General features: G+C 39.0%; 1 protein-coding gene across 1 annotated transcript; it reads left to right on the top strand.

Annotated features, from left to right (window-relative positions):
• Positions 1-76: 76 nt before the first annotated feature.
• On the top strand, positions 77-9,044 carry dclre1a (DNA cross-link repair 1A (PSO2 homolog, S. cerevisiae)). Its single transcript, XM_041974437.1, has 9 exons — positions 77-742; positions 1,368-2,732; positions 2,825-2,958; positions 3,945-4,063; positions 4,540-4,683; positions 4,805-4,950; positions 6,042-6,196; positions 6,526-6,667; positions 7,731-9,044. The coding sequence occupies exons 1-9, from the start codon at positions 352-354 to the stop codon at positions 7,895-7,897; spliced, it is 2,763 nt and encodes a 920-aa protein (XP_041830371.1). The 5' UTR covers positions 77-351; the 3' UTR covers positions 7,898-9,044.
• The last annotated feature ends 178 nt before the right edge of the window (positions 9,045-9,222 follow it).

Genomic DNA, 9,222 nt, shown 5'->3' with positions numbered 1-9,222 from the left:
AACATCAACTTTTGAGATTTTAAATGTTACAGAATATGTAGAAAGTGCGGCTCTTGTTACATAGTTGTCTTTACTACGTTCATCGTCGTGTTGTGGCGGTAATTGTGTTGCTAACGTAGACTGTATGTACAAGATCCAACGGTGTGTGTATGTCAAACGGTACATTTTATTTTATATCACGGTTATTAATTTTAAGAAACGCTTTTTGCAGCAACAAGTTTAAACAGGATATCCAGCTGTTCTTCATCAGCTTTATTATAACTTTCGTCTTACCCGCGAAATGTTACCAAACATCAGTTCTTGTGTAATAACAAGGGTTTGTAGGTAACCTTACGTTTCCTGCTGGTCCAAATGGCACACAACGACGACTCTGAAAAGGACATTTGGGAATATAAATCTCTGGAGAAGAAAAGAAAGCGAAACGACTCATCCTTTGTGACTAAAAGAAGATGTGCTTCCAGAAAAAAGTCTAAAAATGACACTTCAATCGAGTCATCCAACAAGAGTGAAAATAACAAAGCAGCCGACTATGTAGTGCAAAATGGCTTTGTGGAAGCTCATGAGTTTCCCCCAAAGCTGTCTTCTCCTAAAGAAACCGTGCAAAGTGAGAACCATGCTGCTGAAGGACCAGCATGTGAAGACCACTGTCCCATCTGTCAGATGCCATTCTTCATTTTGGTTGTACAGTCCCAAAGATGGCATATTGCAGAATGTCTGGACACTTCCAGGGACAAATGCAAAGGTATACACATGCATGAAAACTGACTCCTTGTTACACCAAAGAGATGGTACAGTAATAGTCACAATTTCACGTAAACATCCTTTCAGATGAACTGATCAGTCTCAGAGAGGCTAGACATAATTCTGAAAATAATTCATGGTTCAGTAGAACTCTAAAACACTATTTCCCCATCATATAACCTGTTAGTATCTCTCATTATGCTGTGTTCATGACACACAAGATAAGAACTATTATTCTCCTTCCTACAAAAGCCAAGCAACAGTGTGATCTTACAGCATAAGGGGGTTGTACAGTTTCAGGATTAGCTGTGTGAGGGTAGTAAATCCTTTAGGAATATTATCTTGAGCAATAGATTTAGGATGATGTGATTTGTTGTATATTAGTTTGACTTTTAAAGGACTTTAACAATCTGTTATCAGCCATCAGGACAATTTACTGTCTGCCCTTATTACAACTGGTCCTTAAAACCCTGCTTCCAAAAAGGTTTCAGCTCTGTAAACTGTAAATGAAAATAATGCAGCAGGCCAGGAATTGATCCCTGGCTGGCTGCTTGTATGCACTTCAGCCTGTCCGAGGGGTGTCTGCTTGTCAAGTTGGGCTAATTATGCTTCCTCTGTTTGTGCAGAATGTCCAGATGGGCTTCAGTGCTCCTCCACTATTCCAAACCATTACAAGAAGTTCAACCACACACTTCTCGCTCACAGCCGAGCAAACAGTAACACAGCCACCCTCAGTCTACCCCAGCAGGCTGAGAAAACCAGGGAACCCATTTTAAGCTGTCTCCCAAGACTGACAAACTATGACAGCTGCATTTTAGAGAGCTCTCATGATCGTAGTTTCTCTGCCTCATCCAGTCCCACTGTCTCTCTTCACCAACATCACAGTGGAACACCTCCATCAAAGCTTACAAATGGCCTTTTGCTGCTGCGTTCTCCTGGGCCAGAGGATTTTAAGAAAAAGAAAGGCTGGTTGTCCTCTTCTAAAGGCCAAAAGTCAGTCAGCTCTTCCCAAGAAAGTAAAACAGAATCTTTAGGCACAAATCAAGCACATGAAGATTTATCTAAAGATGACTCTTTCCTTGAAACTGATGAAGCAATATCTTATTCTCCTCTGTCTGAGCTCCCTGCAGAGACTGAAGTTGGTAACGGGTGTAGAAAAGCTCTTTTTGATAATGATGCATCTGAAAATGAAGGCTCAATGATACTGTTTAATGACAGCTTTTCAAGTGAAGATGAGCTCCTCGCTGAATTTGCAGATAATCATTTGGAAGTCAGTAATATGCCTGAAAACGATCCCGCTTCCTCAAACTCTCAGCTGTCTTCAGTTTCCTCATTAGCACCTACTAATGAAGAGGCTGTTTCTGCAGTTAAGGAAAACGGAGCGGATTGTTCTGATGGAAAAGGAGCTTTCTGGAAATCTGCCAGTAAAACCAGCAGCAGCCTTCAGTCACCACAGAGTGTTGTTTTAGAGCACCTGAGAGAAACTCTTCTCAGCTCAGAGGGTCAGTGTGTCAGAAACCTGAACAACAGCAACATTCAGCAGCACCAACCTCACACAACCCCTGAAGTGTTTTCCTCACAGAAACCAGCTGTACCAAGATCTCAAAACATGCCGCCTCAAAAGAGCCTGAACAAAGCCGGCCAGGCCTCTGGTTTGAAACAAACGGACATTGGGGTTTTTTTTGGTCTCAAACCACTCAAGCAGAAGGAGCCTGAAAGTGGACCGAAAGAGCTCAGCACCTCCTCCATTCCAACAGCTGGTGAGAACTCAGGACAGAAAAGACAAAGAAGAAACCGGCAGAGAAAAAGTAAAGCTGATACAGCTGGAAATGAATCACAGGACACAGAAACTGTGAATGAGTTGAGTTCAGTGGGTGGTCAGGGAGAGGCGGGAAGAGGTAGGACCAGAGGATGGAGAAGAAGGTGGAACAGAGGCAATGCTGATGGAGAAGTCGAGTTGCCTCGTTGTCCATTCTATAAAAAGATTCCAGGTTAGTGAGTTTTCTGTAAAAAAAAAAAAAAGGCTAATCCTTTTTAATTTTATTTAAATTTTTTAATAAGGTTTAATCTAAAATTTTCTCAGGTACAAGGTTTGCTGTAGACGCCTTTCGATATGGAGAGGTAGAGGGCATCACTGCCTACTTTTTAACACACTTCCACTCAGACCATTACGGAGGGTTGACCAAGAACTCCACATTTCCAATCTACTGCAACAGAGTAAGTAATTTGACCGACATCAATTACCTATAATTAATTAACTCAGTTATTGGTTAACTCTGTTTCCTGGTTAACTCTGTTATACAGTGAATAGGTTTACACCAAAGCTTTCATTCCCTCAGTATAATTGAGTTTAATAAAAAAGTCTACCTTTTAAATAAATCCATTTATTTGCATACATTAAAGTCTCTTTCTCAAAATCCATAGAGGACGCACCTGATCCCCTTGTTATCTCACAGCGCTGCATTGACTCGGTAATGAAAAACCGGTTTGCTTTTCCCAGAAAGGAATACCAATTTACCTTTGCTGCAACGATAAATGGGTCAATTAAAATTTGTAGTCTTCTGTGGGCTTTTTGAAAAACACATTATGTGCAGGAAATGTAGCTTATCTGGGTCTAAGTTCTTTATCTTTTGTGTTTTACCAACAAGGCTGTGAATTAAGCTGTAGATTTAATGAGTGCACAGCAACACAGTGCATATTTAATTTAGTCCTTATTTGAACTTAAAAGAAGCTGCATAGACGTAACGTGTTTAGTTTGTAAACGGTAACTTTTGTAACATGAGTATGTTTGTGGAAAAAAGACAAGATTTACTGTATGTTGTCCCATCAAATAGGTCAGATTTATCACAGTGGAGCTTGTGTTTTCCAGGGATTAAAACTAAAAACAGGCACACAAGGACTTATTTGGACTCCATTGGGGTTTTGTTTATTTGGTAGGTCACCGAAACTCAGCGTGGGTGCTAGGTGGGTCACAGCCCAGAAAAGTTTGATCAGATTAATGTGGTAATTTTAAAGTTGATGCTGGAAGTAAAATTTCTAGACTACAGTAGCATGGATTACACTGTTTTTAAGATTTGAAACCTTACTATTATCTTGGTTTTGTTTTTTAAAGGCGTAAAAAAAGTTACTTAAGCTTTTTTATTTATTTATTTTCCCTGCATATGAGAGCAGTGATTTCACTGACGGCCGCCTCTCTTGATCAGATCACAGGGAACCTGGTGAAGAGCAAACTGAAGGTGGCAGAGCAGTATGTCCACATCCTCCCCATGAACACCGAGGTCACAGTGGAAGGAGTCAGGGTCATCCTCCTGGACGCCAACCAGTGAGTCATCCATGACATCAGCAGGAATGAGTAACTTTAGCACCGATCAGACGCTGTGTGTGGTGTAAATGTTTTACTGTGAGAAAGCTGGACCCACTACTGATATCATATTGATTAAATCGATTACAGTTGAAGAAGATGGTGAAACGTACAAACACCACAAACAAGTAGACTTTTTACTGTAGCCATAATTGTTCTAAATACTCTCATAAACCTTTTAAAAATAAATACATTTGTCAACAGGAATTAAAATATTAAGTTCACTGATTTTGAAACTTAAGACAGTTCTTTAAGATTTAGACGTTGTTGCTTTTAGTCATGATTACAGGCTAATTAAAAATTTCTGTTAAAGCCTTTAAAATAATCTCATGTTCCCCCTTTTTAAACGCATCGAGTCTTCAGAGCCTTCAGATAATCAGTGGTAACCTTCATCTCTGCTCAGCCTCTAGCCTCACCTCCTGTTCATGTTCTCTCAGTTGTCCAGGAGCTGCCATGCTACTGTTCTTCTTGCCCCACGGGCAGACAGTCCTCCACACTGGCGACTTCAGAGCTGACCCCTCGATGGAGACTTACCCTGAGCTGCTCCGCTGCAGGGTGCAGACACTCTACTTAGACACCACGTAAATACCTCAAATTTTCATTTTATTTTCATAGTAAACATGATTGTTTTGGCTAAACATGCTACGATCAGTCTTGCAGTCTGAATGAACTGTGCGCAACTTGAACTTCTTATCTCTGTAGCTACTGCAGCCCCGAGTACACCTTTCCCAGACAGCAGGAGGTCATAAGCTTTGCAGCCAGCACAGCATTTGAGACGGTGACCCTTAACCCACGTACACTCGTGGTGTGTGGATCGTACTCTGTGGGGAAAGAGAAGGTGTTTTTGGGTATGTGTTTGGAGGAGGAGAGAGTGCATGTACAAACTGGATATTATTTCATGAATGATATTTGTCTTGTCAAATTTTGTTACACAATGTTGAGAGTATGTATGAAGAATAATTTGGATTTTAAATGTCAAGGAAAACGATGGTTGACTAAATTTAAGAACTGGGTTTTGTAATTTTGTACCCTGTTTTTCAGCATATATCCTGGTAACTGTAATAGCTGGATGCAAAATTAAATTATTTCTAATGTTTCTTTTGCTTTTTTTTCTTGTAACCTTATTACTTTCCTCTATTTGAAAGGTTTTCTGATACTGCATTTTTATTTAAATGTGAGCATAGAATTTGTGGATTGGGCTGTTTGATGAAAGCCTCTCAGTATGTGTTGTCCTCATGTGGAGGCAGCTTGCTCGCTGGTAATGCACATGAATAATGTTTTGTTGCTCTTTAGTATAAAAGAGCACTTAAAAACAATGTTGTATTTACAGAAATGGAGCAGCATTCACCTTAAAATGAAAGGTTGTTGGATATTACATTTTTATTTAAATGAGAGCGGGGAATTTGTGGATTCATCTGTTTTTGAGAAAAGAGCCCCTGAGTGGGTTGTTCTCACATGGAGCTAGACTGTTCTCCTAGTTGCTCACATAAATTATGGTTTTGTATAAAAGAACACTTAAAAAACAATGTTATATGAACAGGAATGGATCAGCATTTATTTTTAAAAACACTTGTGCCTCAGTAAGCTCTGAAGGGGAATAGAAAGATGGAAAATTTGGTAGTTTGTATACTTTTTTTATATTTATGGAGGGGAGGGGCAGGGTAGTTGAGGTGTCCTTGAAGAAGACACTCAAAACCCACATTGTCCATGATCTGTAGAGGAAAAGTGTTGCATACTGTATATAGAGTGTGTGTGAAATAGGAAGTACTGTATGAGTGAAAAATGCATTCAACACATTGACTGTGGGGAAAATGCATAGAGTGTAATATAAACATTGATTCTGTAGAATTTATAAAATGATATGTCAGTGGAGTTAATGCATGCTTTGATAAACAAAACAATTTTTTTACTTGCAGTCATTGTTCTGCTATATTTGCAGCGCTGGCTGAGGTCTTGGGGTCCAAAGTGTGTCTCTCCAGAGACAAGTATAACACCATGTGCTGCCTGGAGTCGGAGGAGGTCAGGGAACGAATAACCACTGACTGGAAAGCAGCTCAGGTCCACGTGCTGCCCATGATGCAGCTTTCCTTCAAAGTGTGTTTTTATATATTTTTTTTATTATTATTTTTGAGATCACTCCTGTTCTAATCTGTCCTAAGTAAATATTCTAATAGTGTTCATATTTTGTTATCAGCTTCTATACTCTAAAGAGTAAGATGAGTTTTCGTCACGCATCACTAGGCACAGAAAGGCTGATTTGTGGTAAATGGATGCATCAGTTTTAGGTTTTTAATATGCTGTGTACACAACCCCCTAAACAGTTCTACCATATAGAGCTAATGTAATTCTCACTTTTAGGAATTGCATCTTCAGAGATGTTTGAGTTTTCTCATTTTTCCTTTGTTACTATATATTTTCTGCAGAAGCTGCAGGATTACTTGGCTCGCTTTTCACAACAGTATGATCAACTGCTGGCCTTTAAGCCCACCGGCTGGACCTTCAGCCAGCAGGTGGAATCTGTAGAAGACATCCAGCCTGAGATCAGTGGAAACATCTCCATCTATGGTAAAAACAGATCTCTGGAAGTTCTGAGACATTAGGATTTAAAAAATATACTTTATATGAGGATAAACTATATTTATAGACTTTCTGCAAGCATTTCACATCTTTTGACTAGAGAACCTTTATAAAGACAAGACCTACATTAAAAGCAGAATTTTCCTCACCATAATAAGCATTTTGCTGACATTTTTTGGATTAAGCCTACAGCTCCCTCTCTTGGCAAACAGATGGGAAAGGAAAGCATTACACAAGATCGTAGTTTGACTTTAGGTGACACCAGTTTTGAGAGAAAAGAATACATAATCAAGAAGCAGAGTGTTGTCATTGGCCTTTTACAGCACAAGGGGATGTTAGCCTGCCACAAAGTCCCAGAGTTGAAATGGATTGTGACTTGATTTTCAATCGCAGATTTAGCCAGTTTCTCTTCCAGTCTTGTTGTGAATAGAGCCTTCAGTGGCATTGGCCATCTGGCTTGTACCTACAACCACCAGCTGGAGGCTCTTGTGACACACACTAGGATATAATTTCTTCCTCCTCATTAGTTTGTGTGTGACTCCCTCTCTGCCGTGTCTTTTTTAACTCCTTGCTCTTCTGCCATATGCTACTACTGCCACTAAAATTGTTCTCTGCATGTGGGAGAACTGGCTGCAGACGTGAGCGGGTTTTAGTTCAGCTACATCTATGAAGAGCAGAAATCTCAGCAACTTGTGGATAAACAAGAGGCACCAGCTTTCCGTCGCAGTTTCAAGCAATCTCTTTAGGATTAATTTTTGTTCCAACATTAAAAACAAACATACTCAAGGTCTGAAATCGGCCTTGAGTGTGTGACTTTTTTTGTTCATCTGACTTCAGGTTTTTTATTTTTTTGAAGGGAGGAATTAAGATTGAAGAAATAATATATTTAGAAAATGCATTAAAAGCCTCTTTTTTAAATATTAACTGCTGGCCATTTGTGTCTATGAAAAGAAAATTGAGATAATCACATCCTACACTTGAAATGACCCTTTAGGAGTCTTCATGTGCCAGAAATGGATAAAAGATGACACCATTTCTTTTTCTGTGGCAGGAATCCCTTACAGTGAACACAGCAGCTTTCTGGAACTGAAGCGTTTCGTCCAGTGGCTCAAGCCCCTCAAGATCATTCCTACAGTCAACGTTGGCAGCTGGGTGAGCAGGAAGGCGATGGAGAAATGTTTCAGCGAGTGGCTTTTGGAAACTAAAACTAGACTGTAACTTTTGTGCAGCTGGTCTCAAGAACTCCTCTGCACCTTGGTGGTCCTGGTGGCAAAGCCAAGAAATTTACAGTACTTGAAGTTGCATTGTGAGCAGTTCTGTTACACTACTTATTTTTATGACTGTTTATTGATGTGATCACTGCGTAAAGTGGTTAGATAAAAAGGACCAAATGATACATAAAATGGACAAGTATTCACTGTACTTTGAATGCAGACCTGGCTTATTTAAGAGCTGTTTAACCCAAACATATTTACAGTTGAGCCTGAGCTGTTCAGACTTATTGTATGTTGGAAATTAACTAACTGGATGTGTTGTCATGTGACCACTTATACTTTTATCATGTCGTCAACATACTGCAAATGGGGATCTTAAACTGCAATTCTTTGAGTTTTTTTTTTCTTTTTTTAAATGTAATCAAAATTTTAATATAAAATAAATTTTACACTTAATCTTTTTTTTTTCTAGCAGCTTTACTCTTTTCAGGGGATTTTCTTCATTAATCTCCTCGAACATGCATCAGATGTCTTCCTGTCACATTACATGTGACGGATGAACCATTGAGGACGAACGCCTCTGTTACGGCTTTAGAACGGAAACTTGTTTTGAAGTGCCGGCAGTTTATTCAGGTGTTTATCTCTAAGACTGCAGAGACGTGGAGTTCAGATGTGGCTCTGAATGTCTCTCTGTAAATCTTGCCGCTTGATTTTTTTTCTTTCTTTCTCTCACTAGATAGATATGATATAAAGCCATCATAATTTTGCTGTCTGTAAATTAACAACTACAAATGGTTTTTCTGAGCAGTATATTAAATAAGGGATTTATTAACTGTTCAAACTAAAGATGGCCAATTAACAGTTTTAGGCAGTTCTGACATATTTGGAAAATTATGTCCAATCACATTCAGAAATCTGTCACACTGTGAAACGTGCCTAATGGAGTGGTGCAGTCCTGTATTTTATTGCTACATGCATGCCGCTGTAGGGTGCTGAGGTCATTTTAAGAGGTGGGAGTCTGAAAGCTGCTGTTTTTCCATCTGCAAGGTTTTACCCTGATTAGTATGTTAATGAATTATTTTCTAATGCATCTGACATTAATGAATTTGCTTCAGTATTTCTTCTTGTATTAAATAAAACAAACCCACAATCACAAATCAGGTAACAGTGTGTTTTTAAACTAGTTGTTTAACGTTGGTTATATTTTATTCATATTTACAAATGACATACAGATTATTTTTTCCAGAACAACATAGATATGCTTCACCTTTGCAAAAGATGTGTTTATTAATCTATTTATACTAGAGCACAGCTTGAATATCACAGTTG

This window comes from Melanotaenia boesemani, chromosome 21 (genome assembly GCF_017639745.1).
Source record: "Melanotaenia boesemani isolate fMelBoe1 chromosome 21, fMelBoe1.pri, whole genome shotgun sequence".
Lineage (NCBI taxonomy): Eukaryota > Metazoa > Chordata > Actinopteri > Atheriniformes > Melanotaeniidae > Melanotaenia > Melanotaenia boesemani.
Note: the sequence above shows the minus strand (reverse complement) of the source record. Positions and strands in the feature narration are given on the sequence as shown.

Excerpts from the sequence above, each read along its gene's own strand:
- dclre1a (XM_041974437.1), top strand. The coding sequence starts at position 352 with ATGGCACACAACGACGACTCTGAAAAGGACATTTGGGAATATAAATCT. Across the intron at positions 2,733-2,824 it reads ATTCTATAAAAAGATTCCAG|GTACAAGGTTTGCTGTAGAC; the intron begins GTTAGTGAGTTT and ends AAATTTTCTCAG. Across the intron at positions 6,668-7,730 it reads TGGAAACATCTCCATCTATG|GAATCCCTTACAGTGAACAC; the intron begins GTAAAAACAGAT and ends TTTCTGTGGCAG.